General features: G+C 53.7%; 1 protein-coding gene and 1 long non-coding RNA gene across 2 annotated transcripts; one reads left to right on the forward strand and one right to left on the reverse strand.

Annotated features, from left to right (window-relative positions):
- Nucleotides 1-1,570: 1,570 nt before the first annotated feature.
- Nucleotides 1,571-6,127, forward strand: LOC119093996 (uncharacterized). The gene is made up of 4 exons (XR_005093733.1): nt 1,571-1,674; nt 2,539-2,672; nt 3,033-3,184; nt 3,774-6,127. It is a non-coding gene; the product is annotated as an uncharacterized LOC119093996 (long non-coding RNA).
- Nucleotides 6,128-7,278: 1,151 nt separating this feature from the next.
- LOC119091877 (apolipoprotein D) lies at nt 7,279-18,206 on the reverse strand. The gene is made up of 6 exons (XM_037214788.1): nt 18,063-18,206; nt 12,590-13,141; nt 12,109-12,208; nt 9,667-9,797; nt 8,482-8,559; nt 7,279-8,034 (listed from the first exon to the last, which is right to left on the reverse strand). The coding sequence occupies exons 2-6, from the start codon at nt 12,724-12,726 to the stop codon at nt 7,755-7,757; spliced, it is 726 nt and encodes a 241-aa protein (XP_037070683.1). The 5' UTR covers nt 12,727-13,141; nt 18,063-18,206; the 3' UTR covers nt 7,279-7,754.

Here is an 18,206-nt window from a genome sequence, read left to right on the forward strand (position 1 = left end):
CCCGCGGCTCCCGCTGCGGCTCCGGCGGCGGCTCCGGTGGCTTCGGTGGCCCCCGCGGCGCGGCACAGAGTCGACGGCAGCGGACGCATGCCAGTGATGAACGCCAACACAGGGTCAGAGTCTGACCGCCCGAGCCTAGTGGTCTGATCGGCCTTGACCGAAGTCAGCGTCCCGCGGCGCACTTGATTGTTCAGGGGCTTCCTCACTGGCCCATGACTCCATATACAGAGAACCTTGCGCTCTTGCCTGGATCCCTTCTGTTAACCTGCTCGGGCACCGTTGATCGCCGATGGGCCTGCTACATCGGTCTGAACTCTCTGGCACTTCATTTTTTCTAGGAGAATCTTACCCTAGTGTCGAGAGATCTATGCATGCATCGGCCAAAGCAGTCTACCGCGCAGGGGCAATTGATTCATGTGCATTGCTCAGATTATTTGCGTTTGCTCAGAGGGTCCTGCATGGTGGGAACCATGTATGCTAGTTTGGCGGGGTGCTTCTGATTGTTTAGGGGCCGACCACGTTATTATTGGGCTCTTCCGAAGAAACCAGAAGGGCTAAACTCTGTTGCCAAAAGCCCAATTGAATTGCTAACGCCAGCACTTCCGTCACTCAAGCGTTTTCCCTCCAAGATGAAGTAGCCTAGCTAAATTGATTCATTTACACAAGTCCGAAACCTGTATGATGATGATTTTCCTTGGCTCTTTAGTTGCAACCAAATACGCTCCGATGAATTTTACGCGGAGTGATTTTATATAATTTTACGCGCCACCGACGCTGTATTTTATTTCCGTTGGCTGCCTTATTATTGACACTCAATCACTCAACCACCAACATTGCATGGGATCCAAAATACCTAAATGCCTTGTTCCGCATCTAATCGGACTGTGTTATATGTCGCCGGCCTGGCCTGCGCCCAGCATGTCAGCGTCTCTCGCCCCACCGCTCTCTGCACCTCTCCACGGCGGTAGCGCCATCTGACCGCGCCCTGCGCTGCCGACAGGCCAGCTGGAGCTGCCGGCCGCCGTTGCCGACGGCGATCAGCTGAGCGCGCCCATGCCGTCGGAGCTGATCCTCGGCACTGGGCTATATTCTCGGCCCGGCCTCCCCGCCTACGCCGTGGTGGACAAGAGCCGGCGCCAGACCGGCCCGCTGCTGCCCGGCCTGGCGCCGCCACCGAGCAGGGACGAGGCCGCCGCCGAGCACCAGTACGCGAACGCAGCCGCGGCGCTGCCACCTGGCGGCGAGCCGACGTACGTCAACGCGCCAGCAGCCGCCCACAGATGGCGCGCAGACCGGCTACGCCAACGCGCCCGCGCAGCCGCTGTACGTGAACGCGCCGACGGCGGTGGTGGCGCCTTCCACGTCGTCGTCGTCGGCGGCGGCGGCGGCAGCGGTGGCGGCGGCAGCGGCGGCGGCGGCGGACTACGTGCCGATGCGGCCGCCGACGGGTGCAACGCCGGCGCCGGTCGGCGGCGACTACCTGGAGATGCGGCGGCGGTCGCGCGGCCCGGCCGGCGGCCGGCTGCGGCGCTCGCGCTCTGCAGAGTCGGGCCGCCAGCTGGCGACTCGCTCGCTGTCGCTCGGCCGCCGCCCCATGCCCAGCCCCAAGCCGGAGCGGGTGCGGCAGCTGGCGGCCAGCCGCACCGCCGGCCCGCCGCCTCCCGTCGTCAGATGGTGAGTGTGATCCGGGGTCTTGTCGAACCCGCCACTCTTGGCTCCAAGTCGTTGTTGTTGTGATTTGTGCACTCCTATGGGGCCTTTTCTAGCACGCTAAGTTGGGTGAGGATGACCCTGTACTTGGCCAGATTTTTATATATTGACCAGATGCTTTCTTCCCGCTTACTATTGCCGCAGGCCCTTCATTGACTCATCATAGTGCCAACGCGTGACATCTTTTAGCGCAATAGGATAAGGGGAGGGGGACAGGTTAGGTGGATATCTTATTTCAAGAAGATCATGTCGTTGACGTGTGGCCTCAAAAAATTATTTTTAAAGATGCTACACAAACCGCACTAGTTGCCAGATTGTGTTGTGACCAATAACGGAGCCTGACGAACTCTTTGACGGTTTGTCAGTGTCTAGGTATTGCAGGTGTCCGCATGTCTTGCAGTTATTCTGTTGATTATGGATGCTTGACGGCTTTCAACGGGCAAAGCACAAAGAACCTTTGATTGGGTGCGTTTGTTTGCTTGTTTGTTTGAGTTCGTTCAGTTCAGCGGGGTGTTTGCTGGCGAATAAAGCGGAGTTGCATCTCTCTACTCCAGTCTCGATGTGTCAGAAGTCTCGTCGCCTTATTATTCTCTTACGGTCAATTGCTGAGTATTAATTATCTGGTACTTATTACTCTTAATTACTTCAGTAAGCTTGGCGGGCTGAGGTCAGTTGGTTATGAGCTGTCCCTTTTTCCATGAGCTTCGTTACTTCTGGTTCTCTGCATGTTATATAATATGCTATTCAAGGACACATAACGCCTTGCAGTGATCGTATTCAATATAAACCTGGGGATTGCTTCTGAACTGCGTCCGTTTTTTCCTTTAGCTGTGGAGCACTGCCAGGGGTCCGAACATCCACTGAATCCTGCGACAGCGGAGTGACGTCATGCGATTCAACGGCCTCATCGTCTTCCGGCCCGGCTGCGAGTGACGTCACACGCGCCAAGCTCAACGCCGCCGGTGGGATGCAGTGGGGGAAATTCTGGCGCAGGAGCGGCAGCTGTGACGACGCGCGCGCGCAGCGGCGTTCGCGGCGTGGCCCAGGCTCGGAAAATGATTGACTGCGAAGCCTCTGGAAGGACAGTGTCATTGTTGTGGCAATTATTGGTAGGGGTTATCTTTGCTGGGTAGCCACCAGGGAATTATATAGGACGTCTTGGTTGCAGGCTGAAGCATCCTATATCTGTTTGATCGACGCTTTGTGATCTGTGGTGTTATATGAGCACTAATGAAGCAGAGTCGATGACCCCACAACCTTTCAAATATGTTAAGCATGTTGAGCTAACTTTCATTCCCTGTTCCCCCCCCCCCCCCTCTCAGACATCACGCGCGAAGGGGCGGGCGGTGTCGGCTGCGAGAGTCCTCTGTCGGCCACCTCTGAAAGCTCTAATTCACCGAGGTCTATGGCGACGCAGAAGCCGCGGTCCGGGGTCGAGTACCAGTGCCTGGACAGGGCCAGGCTGCTGGCTCAGGTGAGACAGAGGCAGACACAAGCATGCTGGACTGGAGGCCACGGGATGTTAAGGTTTGTGTCAGAATGCCAGGTGGGCTTCTGTGGCAGAAAATACAACAAATCGAGATACGTCTACGCGATCACCTTTGAGTGAACCCTGCCCGATTCAGCCTGGTGTATACTGTCACGAACAAACGACAGCCTCGATTTCAGAGCGCTAGTGAAGACCATGTTTGCATCCGTGGCAGTGTGAACTGTTCAGAGCACGTCCGTCGGCGGAGCCCGTTCCGAGTGTACTGTTCAGAGCTCGTCCGTCGGCCTTGGCAATGACGGCGGTGATCTCTGGCGGTGATATCAGGCGGTGATCTCTTGTGGCGATCTCTGGTGGTGATCTCGGGCGGTGACCTCTGGCATCGATCTCTGGTGGTGACTTCTTGCGGCGATCTCTGGCAATGACTTGTGGCGATTATCTCTGGCGGTGATCTCTGGTGGTGATCTCTGGTGGTGACCTCTGGTGGTGACCTCTGGTGGTGACCTCTGGTGGTGACCTCTATCAGTGACCTTTGGTGGTGGTCTCTGGCGGTGACCTCGCTCTGCTCACCTTCCAGCTGAGCGACCCCGGGACGCCGATCCGGAGCGGCGGCGCGTTCAACGGAGCTGGAGCTGGCTCTGGAGCTGGTGCTGGCGCTGGAGCTGGAGCTGGAGCTGGCGCCGGATATTCGGTCGACATCTAGTCCGGCGCTGTACCAGGGCGCGGCGCTGACCCGACCTAGGCCGACCCGGCGTTGGGCCGCCGCGCGCGCCGCTGTCTGATCTGTCTTCTGCGCCGGTGTCTCATCCGTCTCCGGAGTTGTTGTTTGATCTGTCTTCGGCACTGACGTTTGATCTGTCGTCTGCGGCGCCGCTGCCTGATGCGTTTTGGGGCCGGTGCCTGATCTGTCTTCGGCGCCGGTGTCTCATCCGTCTTCGAAGCCACCGTCTGATCTGTCTTCGGCGCCGGTGTCTTGATCTGTCGTCTTGCGGTGCTGAGACGGCACAGCCGGCGCTTGAGACCGCAGCCTGTCCCGGCGAGTGCCCCTGCTGGCGGCCTGCCAGTCTCCATAGACAGCGGTGTACTCATCATCTCCTTACTCGAGGCTGTTTTGTTTTCGCTGGGTTCGTGTCCCAGACATGTGTTGCCCTGTGTTGCGCAGTGCTGTGTGCTTCTCCCTTCCGGTTAGTTTTTATACTGTCATTGGACACCGTCTAAGAGTGCCTGAAGCTCCTGCTACCCAACAAAAACCGCCTAAGGGCCACACACGCGGTAGAGAGAAGCGGCAGCCAACTGCCTGCCCCACCATTGATGCTGAACATCTCCGCTAATCGCGGTGACTTCTGCACATCACGCCAAGCGTTGTTGGTATACGTTGTAAAGGACTGTCTTCAGCTGCGCTGAAGCCGCCAGCCCGCTCAAATGATCTCAACCTCCGTCACTGCACGCGGTCGGCGTGTGCGTATCAAATCGTGATCTTTAACCACGTGCAGAGCGAAGACATTGCAACTGATGAAACACACACGCACTGCCGACTGTTGTATTTCCTGGGCCGCTTCGTACCCCAGTATGCAGGCTGTAATTTTTTTTTTTGGCGGACGTGGGGTCTGTCTCAGATCGGCGAAATGTTCCTGTTTTTCGTTTTGGTCCCGACTCAGAACCAGCACATGCTAATTCACGCAAGACCTGCCTCGGTCCGAATGTTCTCTGCGCGTTTTGCATCGCCTGCGAGATTCGCGTGTCCCACCCGGACGCCGTCCGGTCGGCCGGCTTCGTCGGCGCCGCGAGCCCCTGGCCGCTCCTCTGCTGCGCCCGCGGGGCCAGCAGGTGATCTCATATCGCGGCGCGGCGCTCGGGCTACGTCGGCTGCCGCGTCCTCGCTCCACCCGCGCTCCCGCCGGCCTGTCGCGTCGCGTAACGTCACGTCACGTCACGTCACCCACTGCCAGCGTCACGGGCGTCCCTTGGTCCGCCTACGTGTTTGTGTTTGCTAGCAGCGCGTATGTGATAACGAGCGAGCTTGGGCGTGTTTGTCTGCTTGTCTGCCGCGCTTGGTGTTGCTCCTTTCGATGTACCTGTTTGTGCATGGGGTCCCGTGACAGTGGCAGCATGGCCCTGTCAGATGGGGATGGGGTCAGGGGTCCGCTGGCTCCTCTCCATGTCAGAGTTAGACTCAAGTTCGTTCCTATTCGGGGGTGGTGCGCATTGATCGCTGGGTCAGCTCGCCCGTGCTGCCATCTGTGGGCGATCTCGGCGGCTCCGAGGGCTGCACCTGGCAGAAGTCAACGCTCAACTGTTTTCATTGTCACTTGGGTGAGTTGGCGAACGCAGACGTCCTTTGCCTACTGGCGGCTTAATCCAGCCCGTTGGCGGGGTCGATGTCGATTTAATTGCGCAGCAAGACGCTGTCGGTGCATCTAGTATCAGGGTAATTTTTGCGCTAGTTGGAGACAAATTTCTCCCTTATTCGCGACCTTTAGATCACATAGAGCGAGCAGTTGTCTGATGTTGACTGAACTCATTGTTTGTCTGACTGTGACGGATGCCCTTTTCGCTTGATTACTAGCGTAGGTCGACATTGGCGTCGCGACATATGGTACGCGACTCATCCCAGATGTGCCCTATTTGCACGTCTCCCTGCCGCGCTACTGTATTCTAACCCTGCTCAGCTCCTCCGTATGTACGTATTGTCAAGCCTTGGTTGGGTGATCATGCAAAACGTCACTGCAATCATGGCAGTGAGTGGACGCTGAATGATGCCATACGCTGCTGTCGCCATCTGTGGATGTGCCAGAGCACTAGAAGTTCGCAGCTGCTCCATGTAGTCGTTCGGAGTTAAGACGCACCAGTGGCGCGTCTCAAAACTCTCCAGTTTGTACTTTTGTACGACGCCGTTGGCGTCTATTCGAATAAACAGAGCACAAAGTATGACGTCCGTGTTTGTGCGTGTATCGAGGCGCGCTTTGCTGCAAAAGATGGTGGATGCGTTCAAGGCATCGATAGAAGCATAGTGAAGGCGACGTCGCCTGACGAAGGTTTTCATTAGCAAGTGATAATGGATCACAGAGGTTGGAGAACCTCAACTTTGGCCAGCGAGGCAGCCTCAATATCATCACGCCTTTTTCTTAACTAACATTTTAGGCATTGCACGCATTGCTTTGAAATCCATAAGTGTCTAAATTTTCCAGCAATTTTCATCCCCTGTGAAAGCGAAAGTGCTGAATGGTTAGCACCTCCGGTTCCCACGTGGGGGATCCTGGTCCGAACTCAGGTAGCGCTGTTACGCTTGGGCGCTTACATGGTTTGCACAGTCGCTGGCGCTCTACTGAAAGGTGCGGAAAGATGTACGCTGCGTGCCTTCTTGAAATATGAAAACGGGCTTTTCTTCACTCCTCTTTCTGCTGTCCAGCTCCCCATACTTTTGGAAAAGGCGAAACGCGTAAAGTCAGTGTTTTAACCGCGGTGGCCCCATTTAATCCCCTAAGCCGATAGCACAAATGTTCAGCAACATCCCGTCTGATACGTTTTCTGCGAGCGACGCAATACCGCATTGGGACTAACGGCTGGTACCTCGCAAAGCGGCACTTAGTTTCAGTTTTCGAACTTATCACGCTTTTTGGCTGTGAGGGGGGGCTTAGCTTTGAGACAGCAGGACCCTCTGTAAACGGGCCTCCGTCTGGTGAAGGCGAGAGGACCGGCTGCTAGGCGGCGGTCGGGCTCCCAGGACTCACTGGTTGTTCATGAACATACACCACACTGTCCACACAGAATTCGGAGGTTCCAGCCTCGAGAAACTTCCTGCAGCCTGTCCTCTTCCCCGTTCCCCGAGTTCTCCAGAGTCCCGGTGACACCCAGCCCCGGTTTCCTGAAGCCTCAGCGTCCTTGCCATTGCGTGTTACTGGCCATGTCCTTCACAGTCACCACCTGGCATTTGGCGACAACTTACCCGGCGCACCACATTGCAATGCACGCCATCTATTGGCTGCTATCCAAGCTGCCTGACTAGATTCGGTCAGTTTTATCTGTCGGTGTGCATGACCGCAGGTATGCCGCGCCGTATATTCAATTGATTTTCTAGACTACGAAAACTATGATGCAGATGAGAAGTGAGCACAAAACAAGATGTGATATCGGATGACCCCACATGGGTCATCCGATGACTTCATGCAATAACACACCAGTCCCCCGCACCGTGCACATGCACCTCCAATGCTGGATCGCAGTAAGCGAGATCTTGAACCACTTCGCTCAGTGATTACATATCTACAGTTATACGGTAGATTGGATACAAGTGCTGCGTGGTGATGCGATGGCAATAGCTTATTTATGTAATTCCACGTGCTGGTTCCCCTGTCTGTTGAACATATTTTGGTTTGTCCTTGACGGCCAGCGGGGCTATAGCCGATTCATTCCCAATCCCTGGCTCTTAAAATAGAAGCCCGGAAACTCTAGACCCGCTTGGCTTTCCGAGCCAGCCTTGCCAACCAATGCTCCTCCGCATTTGCAATATGAAATGGTTCTGGATGCTCCACAGGACACCTCGTCACGCTTCCTCCCGCTAGATGTCACCACCATCGCCCGCCACCGTTCCGTTGGTCGCCAGTTCGGCGAATATGTCCGAGAGCGCTAGAAGGTCGCTGCGCTTCGCTAGAGTCGCCGGCTCCAGGCTCAAGCTGCGGCCGTGCACGTGTCCGTAGGGCGTCCTGGAGCACGACTGGTCGCTCCGCCGAAACGGCGTGATTCGAATGCCGAGGTCACGAAGCGCGTAGAACGCCTTGCGAAGCACGGCTCGGCTAGGGTGTGGTGACCGGGTGAGGATCCACACCTGCTTCGCGTGCCTGCCGGCGAGGGAGGAGGCGTCAGGGCCGCTCGATAGCAGGCGATCTAGCGACTTTCCCCCGCCGTGTCACTAGGTCACGCAGGTGATCTAGCGACATTACCCGCGCGGTGTTACCAGGTCGGTGTCTGGTCGATCTCCGGATGCCATCGAGTTAGTCGAGGAGGGATGACGTGGGTTAGGTCCTACAAGCTTATTGTTTGTAGTGCCTTTAGAAGCAGCTCGTCAACCATTCTGTAATAGTCTTGCGAACACCGTTCTAGACTATCAGCTATTTGTCATTCAACTACGGTACATCGTGTTTATGCCGATAACTTGGCTGACGGTGTTTGGATCGCGGTAATGCCTTATTCATGCTGGAGCAATTTGGTTGCGTGTCCTTGCAGAAGATGTAACCTTCTGTGAACTGGAAATGTCTTGAATGTCCGAATTTTTTCCCACGTCTTACCTTCCGTATGGCTTGTTTCTGCACGAGTACTCGATCGTCCAGTTGTCATAATCCGTTCGGAGAACCTCGTAATTGTCTCTGCAAACAAACGCTTTAAAGCGTTACTTCGCTTTGCAGACACGCGAGCACGGCGCGGCAACCATGCACTGCGTAGATGCATAGCTGTAAGGACAGGGGTTTTGGACAGGGGCGCTAACCTTACCCATCCACTTTTAACGGACGTTCAGCATTATTCTTGTGGTAATTCAGGAAAACATTAACGTCAGGACTTAATAAAAAAAGGCATGCTACCTTTTGAGTGCTTTCATGCTCCTGAAATAATTATTTTTGCTATATCTCTTGGGCATCGCAGGCAGAGATGACTCCCGTAAACCTGAGGCGTGATGCCATAGGGAAAGCGGAAAGGGGAGAGAAACAGTGAGCGCGAAAACGTGTAGTGAAGGACACCACGAGTACTACCGTCTCCGTTCGCCACCACCTGTGCGTGTCCCCGTCCGCACGTGGCACTAATTGCGTGTGATATTGTGACATTGTCTACACGTGGCACTGCCTGCACGTGACATTGTTCGCACGTGGCACGGACCGCACGTACATTGTCCACACGTAGCACAGACTACACATGACATTGTTTACACGTGGCACTGTCTGTACGAAATACTGTCTTTACGAGACACCTTCCTTACAAGACACTACCCGTGCAAGACGGTGTCCGTACGAGATGCTGCCCGCACGTGCCATTGTCCGCATTAAAGCACGAGATCCTGTCCGCATGCATGGATGTCATGACCGGGAGCAAAGGGAGCGACATGTCCCCCTTTTCTCCAAATGGAGTTACATGCCTTGTGTTGTCCGTACAATGCACATCTTCCGTACTTCGCCATTCAAAAATATCCTTTTCAGGTGAGATTGTTCCCCCATTTCAGTTTGATTCCACAATCCCGACTTGTGACCCCTACCACCAATGTCAGTGACGTGGTGGTAGGCACCACCACGTCACACCACTTGGGTGTGACGTGGCCACACCCAAGTCTGCGCTTGACAATATCAACAAAGACAGCGGGTGACAGTGGGTGGCAAAGGCAGTGGGTGACAGCGTCTGCGCGTGACAATTCCGCCGGTGACATTTTCTGCACGGGACTGTGTCTACTCGAGAGGTGAGGACGGCGACCTCTCGTTCACCCCCACCTGAGCAGCGGCACTCCCGGGATCGTGTAGAACAGCTTGTTGGGCGTGTACGGACTCTGCTGGTTCACATTCACGGTGATCTTGAGCGGCTTGCTGAGCAGCTTATCTCGCAAACGCAAGGTGACCTGTACCTGTGCACGGAAGAAAGCCAGCGTTGGTGCAAACGAACTGTCTATGAATGGCAAAGTCGGTTTGAGGCGGTTTGGTAGCCCGCAGTTAAACAATGCTGACACCTTTCGTTCGCCGCTACGCCGTCGCTTGTCTTGCACAAATCAAACACCAAAGGGTGGGCACAGGTCTAGGGCTTCTCAGCTTTTCAGAAGATTAGCATAGGCTTCATGGTGTTGTATAATAAGAATGGGCCCAAAAACTATCTCTGCACCTTCAGCATTTCTCTGAAAGCTTCGCTTCTCCAGGATGAGAAGTGAAAGTTCCGACTCAGTCAGCGCTGGGTCGTGTCTCGAATCAAACTGTGCTCGTTCTGGTCAGGGGCGCGGCTAGGATTTCCTTAACAGGGGGTGGACGGGGCGGGAAACGGAGTTCAGTGAGCACGCGTTACACCCATTTAAAAAAAACCATCTGTGGCAAGAAACAAATAAATCTGGGTATAAGGGAAGGCCCCCCCCCCTTTCATTGCAACCCTGGTTCTGGTGCGATAAATCGTCTCCACATCGACGGTCAGCGGACCACCCAAACCCATTACTCAAGTGAATTTAGCGCAAGTCATCGTTCGCCACAGTTATCGATAGCCGGGGCAAAGAACAACAGGGATGTCATTCAGAACACTGGATGCATTCCAACGCCCCTAGCACATTCACATTACGCGTTTGCTTCACTTCAGCTTTTTTGGAAACTATAGTGTGTACGCTTTGAGTGGATACAATTTTGGAGTCAGCGCTCACGCGAAGCACTATTTGTTGCGTGAGGCCTGACGCTCACCATCCGAGAGCGAAAGGCTGGATCACCGGCGGCATTTTCTGATTGGATCTCAACGTGCCGCAATGCTCGGCACGGTCTATACTGGCTTCTGCTGTCAGCTGACCTTTGACGCGGCTGCTGGAATCGGCCTCATGCGATCTCAGTTGGAGACAACTAGCAAGCGCCTAAAGCGAAGCGAACCCATGCCGCCACTAACGGGGGGGGGGGGGGGGGTGATCCAGAGGGGGCCCTGTAACTAAACGAACTTTCGGGATGGAAAGATTGTATGCTTGAAGCCTTCGCAATGATATTTTACCGTTTTCTTACCATCAGTGGAAGGGTTTTGCGTTTGCCGTCTGTTTTATCATTGAAGTAATTGGCTTTGTGGGAAAAGCAGGGGTGCTGTGCGAGTGGGCCAGCTCTCGTAAAGCACCTGGCTGAGTTCTTACGTCAGAGTCTACAGCCGCGCCATGCACAGCAATCTTGCCTGCACACAATCTCCCTTGCGAGCAATCGGGCTAGTTTGTGAACGCGTTCGTCTTGCAAACGTAGTTGCTTCACAGGCTCAGCATGTTGCTAGATTGAATGGGCCTTGCACGGGACTTTCTGCCGCTGTCGCAACCAGCTGATTGTGCGATCATCATCTAATTTTCTGTCATACAACCAACCTACGTTATCTCGTGTGATACGCTCGCACCGCAGCCAGTACTCGCAACGTCAGCAGTGTGTGACGGGCGGCACCGACCGAAGTTAGCCGGTAGCACGGTGGCTGGAAGACATGCTTTTCCTGCTAGCACGTAGCGTTCGCTTTTAAAACGGGCAATCCTCCCAAAGCTGCGGCCAATCCCACTCGGCAGATTGCCCTAAAATGACACCATCAGCTAAAATGCCCCATTGTCTGCCATTTCTCTTGACCAACCGAAGACAATTCCCACAAATACAGAGACAATTTCGAGATGCAGCGTGCCAATCATCTTCTGACTTATCACCGCACGGTGTGACACCGGCAGCGCAGATGGCAAAGATTCCCACGCAAAAACTAAGAGGGAATGCTCCTATCCCCTGAAGAACCAGCCTATCCGATCGCCTGCCAAAAGCTGTTTTTTTGTTTTTGTTTTATTAGCAAAAAGCTTGTGTTGCCTTCATAAAGGCAGCACAAGATTTTTGGAAGGCAACACAAGTTTTTTTTTGGGGGGGGGCATATTTATATAAACATAAAATCCACGCACCGTCGAAACACATGCAGTATGCTGCCTCCTCGAAGTTATCAAGTATCTCGTTAAAGTTGAAATTTTGGCAGATGTTTGTGTATTTTTGGCATATAATCTCCGTCCAAAACTTCGTCTTTTGTTACCCTGCCGTACATTTTTATATGTTATAAGGGGGTGCGAGGCTCACGCGATCTGCACTTCAGCTCAGGCAGCTTTGGTTGTTTCACTATGTCTATTTCGTGATCATGCGACTGCTACACCGATTTCTAAGCTGATGTGTCAGAGACGAATGAAGCAGGTTCACCATCCTTACCTGACCACTTTTGCGCATGCTGTAAGTACCACTCCAGCACTTGCCGATTGTTTGATAAAATACAAAGTAGCGAAAGACGTCATTCCATCTTCCCATATACCTGTCGAGCAGAAGCAAGACGGTATAAACGAGCGGGCCGGGAGGAAAAGACGAAACATTGCGATCGTATATATACCAGGCTGGGGAGGAATGCTGTGCTGTGCACAAATATTTTTGCTGCGCATTATCCATGTCCTAGACCAGTTTTTGACTAGGTATTCCGTCGGTGCCCTGTTTCATCTATTCCACGCATTTAGGTTCCGTACTGCATGCGATGTAATGAGTGAAGTTCTGACTATACATGTACGTATATATATATATATATATATATATATATATATATATATATATATAGGTAAGAGGTGACAACCAGTGCAAGAAGTGCAGAACACAGTGTTCATGTAAATTCTCGTCGTGGCAGAGAGGAGAATAATCCACTGACCTGTACCAGTCGAAGTCGCGTATGATGGGCGTTGGTGGGCACCGGCCCGGGAACTCGACCTGGCCCCGGGTCAAGTGGGAGCAGGTCAGCAGCAGGAGCGTCGCCGCCACCAGCGGGAGCACCCCTGACTTGCCCATCACCGACTGGGTCAGGTCAGGGACTGACAGCTGGGGTGACGGGGGTCAGAGGAGGTCAGAGGAGACCAGAGGATCAGAGGAGCTCAGAGGGGATCAGGGGATCAGAGGAGCCGAGGGAGTTCAGGGCAGGACGGTGAACATCCAGTTCAGCTCAGGTGCGATATGTGCTGGTATTCGCAAGCTTACGTCTGACGATTTTGTCCGAGACCAGGTAAGATCAGGGCAGTCGAGACGATAAGGTTGTAATAGGGCTTCAAATGAGGTCAGATCAGGCTAGGTCAGACCAGGTCACACAAGATCAGATCAGGTCACACAGGGTCAGATCAGATCACAAAGGTCAGATCAGAGCGGGCCGTCAGACCACAGGCCACGACACCTGGTCAGAAGGTTCTCCCGATAATCCGAACCGCGAAGCCTGCAAAACACACCAGATTATGATTAGACACGAGCGACCCGTCTTACTGACAGAACACATTCTCTGACCGAACACACCCCAGCCGTCACGTTCGATCGATCGCGGCAGCGTGCCCGCACATATGACGCGGCTCGCTGAAGAAGGAGAACATACTGTGGGAAAAACCACTGCTCTGTAAAGAAAATATGACACCGAGCTGCGTGGCGGGTAAAGAAACCAGTCATTATCCCTTCACGTTCATTTACATTCGTATTCATCATTCGTAGTAAAAACCTTTCCCACGACTCAGGTAATTTGCGTTGTTTCCTGATGATAGCTTAGTCCACTTAACGTGTCTGAACGGCAGCACTGTGATGTGTAGATGGCATGATGACATCGGACAGCCGTGTGATGACAGCCATCTGACACACGGCTGTCAAATGACTGTCATCGACCCCATCTTTCAGGCGGTGCGACATTCTATCCGCCAAGCAACGGCGGGGAGAAAGTGCAGACCATGTTGCAAGGCGAGCGGCCAGGACCGCGTGCAGACGAGATCATCGCGTGCCAGCAGCGGCCACGTGGGGAAAGGCGTGGTGTGGGGCGGGCCTACCGGGAAGGGGTGTACGGTTGGGCGTGCTGGCCGGGAAGGGGCATGCAGTGGGGCATGTTGACAGGAAAGGGGCGTGCAGTGGGGCGTGTCGACTGGGGGGGGGGGGAGGCGTGTAGTAGGGCATGTTGACGGGGGGGGGGGAGGCGTGCAGTGGGGCGTGCAGACCAGCAGCTTCCGTTGCAGCTTCTGCGGGTTCAGAACGATTCCAAAAGGGCATAGAATAACGCTAATTCCCGAAACGTGCTGACCCACAGAATGCACGATCACAGCTCTAGTGAATAAACATGCAAATTAGCACCACTGCCGACTGGTAAGCTGCTCAAGACGTGTTATCATTGGTGTTATGTGATGGCAGTGCAATCGCATACGTGATGAAATCACCCGCCCATCACCGATGCTGATGGAGATGCACAAAACAGCCACGCTGAACCCGCTGGAACTGTTCATGGACAGCCTTTCACCGCATGGACATCAGGATGGCAAGATATATTTTGCTTCAAAATATTTGTCCCTAAGCCGTAAGGCATGACTGCACTCTGGTTAATGCCCATGCTATACACCCAAAGTATTGCTTTAGAAGATGAATCCGACGTTATCGTGCAGAGTGCCAGAAGACCACAGCCCCCCTTACTCTCTTCCCCAAAACCGGCCCCAGGCACCGCGCTTCCACCTGCAGCGTTTTTCCAGCGTTTGTTATTTATGCATTTCGTGCTTTGTCATCGACAACTTGACATTGTTTGATAATGCAGTTATCTTGTTTGTAATAACATGTCTTGGGGTTTTCGGGACGTCCTCGGCTGCCCGTCCCGCTGGAGGTCCGCCGTGCTGGCTGTCGCTGCGCGTTGTTGCGAGTGTGCGCCTCTGATGTCGCTGGAAGCGCCTCCGCGCACGTGTCCTCTCGAGAGCAATATTTGCTCGAGAAGCCTATTGGTCGGTGAGCCGGATGCCGGATGATGTTGTGGAATGTGGTTCGGCGTATGGGGATTCCGCTGTACCCGACACAGACGTGAGTCGCCATGTTCGTGGATCCGGAAAATGGATCCGGGATCCCATAGGCTGGATCCAGAATCCCAAGGATGGGTAGATTCAGGATCCCATGGGGTTTCATGGTTATGTGACCCTGGGCTCGTATCCTGGGATCTTCTTTGGTCTCCAAGCACGATGATGAGTAGGCCTGGTCAGTGCGCGGGATGGCAGCACCGGCCACGCACCACGTGCATCTGTCTACCCGTGCACTTTTTGAAGCTCTCAGCCACAGTCCCCACTTCCGCCTTTCGCAATCGACCGCCTGTATGGATGATCAACAATGACCGGTCTCCCACGGCGGGGAGAGAAAGGGTCCCCAGATGCGAAGCGATGGGAGCGACCTTGTTTGGGAGGCGATCTTGAAATGGCTGACGTTAGCGCGCCGGCCCCCGCACGGGCTGCTAAAGGCTCGGTGGATCGGGTCACGGCTCCATCGCACGATCACAGGTCACAGGTCACGGGTCACTAGTCACGGGTCAAAGGTCACGGGTCTCTGGTCAGTGGTCACGGGTCACAGGTTATGGGTCTCTGGTCAGTGGTCACAGGTCACGGGTCACGGATCAAGAGTCACGGGTCGTGTGTCACTGTTCACGGGGTACGTAACACATGACCCGTGACCCGGGTCACAGGTCACGGGTCATGGGTCATAGGTCACGGGTCACGGTCCGCTTCGTCCGGCGTGGCGATTAACCTCGTAGGTTCAGCGGATGGCTAATGCTCCGTCTTCTTGTTGCTTTGATCAGAAGCGTGTCTGTCGCCATGACAACCCTCGAGCTGCTCAACTACGGCGGACCGGCTTAAAGACGGCCCGCGTGACGGCGAGGAGGCTGCTGACCTTCCCCTCAGGCGTCTTTGTCGTCCGGAACTTGTGGCAGCCTCTAAAGCCAGAGCCGGAGAGAAACGGGGGAGCGGGGACGATTGCTATGTTGAGGACCAAATGACATCACAGGGCGACCGCTCAGAAAGCTCCATTGATTACAGCACCTGCGTTCGGATCCCCGCATGTATGGCGCGAATTGGGTTCAAGTCACTGGGCACTCGCTATTTGGCCTTGACCGTTGTGGGCTGTGGTCAGCGGCAGCGACCGCGCCAAAGGTCAGGCCGACAGAGGTCGATAGGACAGACCCTGTCGAGCGTTGCGGCACGTTGCCTTTTTGCCATCAAGTTCTACCATTAGCTTGAAATTTTACAACGGATGTTAGGGACCCGGGCTCACGCAGCAAGCATTGTTTAAGGTGGGCTCGGAGCCCAAAATTCAATCCGTTAACAAAAAATTGGAACAAATCTTTTAAGACCTAAACAATTGCATGCTTACAGGTGATGCACCCCTGTTTCGCTGTAAAATTTACTTTGTTTCGTTCACCTCTGCTTCTTTTGTCGTCTCCAAGGTCTGAGAAAAGACGCTGAGCTCGTTTTCCATCGTCACTGGGTACCAGCGCCGGATACGGAATCCCAGAGCGAGAGCATTGTTTGGTCCGACTGACCTGTCGTTGGTGAGGATACGCCATTGGCGAGGGTGCGCATCAGGCGTCAACTAAATGAGGTGTGCCGTTACAGAGACTTGCTACACCTCACTCCAGCCAAGCGTCGGCCGATTAGGGTCCGAGGACCGAGGACGGCACATTCGCATTGATCCCGATCATCCCCAGAGTTTTCCTTCACGCCTCCCTTAAACCGTTCCTGAGATGCCTCCGGTGGCGAGGGAGCTCTGATTTTCCTTTTTTGTAAAACTAGTGCCTGGCAAGTCACTAAATGTCAGAACGCACTTTGTCACGGATTTAACAGACTGGAGTGCAACTGCAACGAACCACCGTAAAGGGGAGGGACGAAGGGGGTAGCAGTGGCCCAGGGGGCACCCGTACGAAAACGTTAGGCGTTAAAAGTTACAGCGTTGATCACCAAAAAAGAGGTGCGGGTCTACCGCTCCCTCGATGTCAGGATGAGTGACGTCATACAGTCACACAACCCGCGTGATGTCACTCATCACGCGTGACTGTCATATTGACCCTGGAGACATTTGGACACTTCGCCGTGCGCACTTTAATGCCTCTAGAAATAATGGACTCCGGTAGAGGCGTGATTTGTTCCCGTACGGTGTAAGCAACACAAATTTGCGGGTTGGTTTGAGATTACTTGACAGCATCTCGTGAACACATTAGCAGCCACATGTCATGTAGAGTTAACTGTGATCGATTTGTCTGATGTTAGGTTTATTTGTGTCAACGCTTTTAGCAATAACTGATAGATAATATAGATATAGAATAATGTAAATAATATGAATGTAATAAAATATAAATAATGTAACTATAATATAATGTAAATTATATAAATACAATATGATATAAATGATATATTTTGGCATGGGCAACGCGGACCACAAATCATGTTTTTCAAGGTTTTGCCTTTGTCTGAAGCTTTCTATTCCAAACATCTTCACAACTTGTAGCATGCTCCCGATTTGTGAACGTTGCACAGTGGTCACTGCTTAAAAGCACGCGAAAAATCATACAAGGCAAGTTATATGTCATGGATATATAAGCAAAAACATATGCCAACTTTTCCTCCACCATCCAATACCAACGTACACCCACATCCAACATCTCTACATCTCTACTCGAAGCATCCAATACTACTAACCCTCGCACTGCCGGCCATTCCTCAACCCCGCGCTGTTGGGGAGCTTCTAGAAACCCATTCCTTAAGTCTTTCTTTCCCTAACTCGAATGAAGTGGAATTCGACATGTGCAATACCTACTTGATGAAACGCTCATGCAAAATATTGAACTACTTTTTTCTCATACAGTTCTAACGAATGGCGTTTTTGTCCAGCCTCCTTCAACAGCAGAGGGGGGGGGGAGTTCCCAGTCACGTGACCGAGCCCTCAAACCAGTTTCTCAAAATGTTTGCCCGCCCACACACACCACAGGCGCGGTAGGTGACGGCCCACATACCACGTGTGAGAAAGCTGCGGGCTGGATGCCATTATACAGGCACTTTAAGATATCCAGATGCTATAAGGCATTCAGGTGCTATAAGGTATCCAGGTACGATAAGGTATCCAGAGACTATAGGGCATCCCATATAGTAAATACCATAAAGTATCCAAATACTATAAGACATCCAGAGACTGTAAGTTGGATGCCCGGACGTCGCGGGGTGCACATTTAGGCCATCTTCCACCTCACCTTACACCTTTTACCGCCACCTTCCACTACCTCACCTTGCACCTTTTCCCGTCACCTTCCAACACTTCACCTTCCACTTTTCCCACGTCGCCTCCCACGTCACCCTCCACCACCTCACCTTCCAGATGTCCTCGGTGCTCCGCTACGGCTGGCGTCCCTGCGCAGCGTCCCTGTCAGGTGACCTGTCCAGCTCACCCGTGTCCCGCGTCCCTGTTGTCTGGCCAGCGCCTGAGCGGCGCTCAGCCCGCTCACCCGTGGTACC

Source organism: Pollicipes pollicipes, unplaced genomic scaffold (assembly GCF_011947565.3).
Source record: "Pollicipes pollicipes isolate AB1234 unplaced genomic scaffold, Ppol_2.1 Scaffold_1600;HRSCAF=1878_pilon_pilon_pilon, whole genome shotgun sequence".
In the NCBI taxonomy this organism is placed as follows: Eukaryota; Metazoa; Arthropoda; class Thecostraca; order Pollicipedomorpha; family Pollicipedidae; genus Pollicipes; species Pollicipes pollicipes.

Bases quoted from the DNA above. Each gene is read 5' to 3' on its own strand.
- LOC119091877 (XM_037214788.1), bottom strand. From the start codon at position 12,726: ATGGGCAAGTCAGGGGTGCTCCCGCTGGTGGCGGCGACGCTCCTGCTG. The intron at 9,798-12,108 runs GTAAGGATGGTG...TTCCGTGCACAG, and splicing joins GCATGCGCAAAAGTGGTCAG to GTACAGGTCACCTTGCGTTT. The intron at 8,035-8,481 runs GTAAGACGTGGG...CCTCGCCGGCAG, and splicing joins AGAAACAAGCCATACGGAAG to GCACGCGAAGCAGGTGTGGA.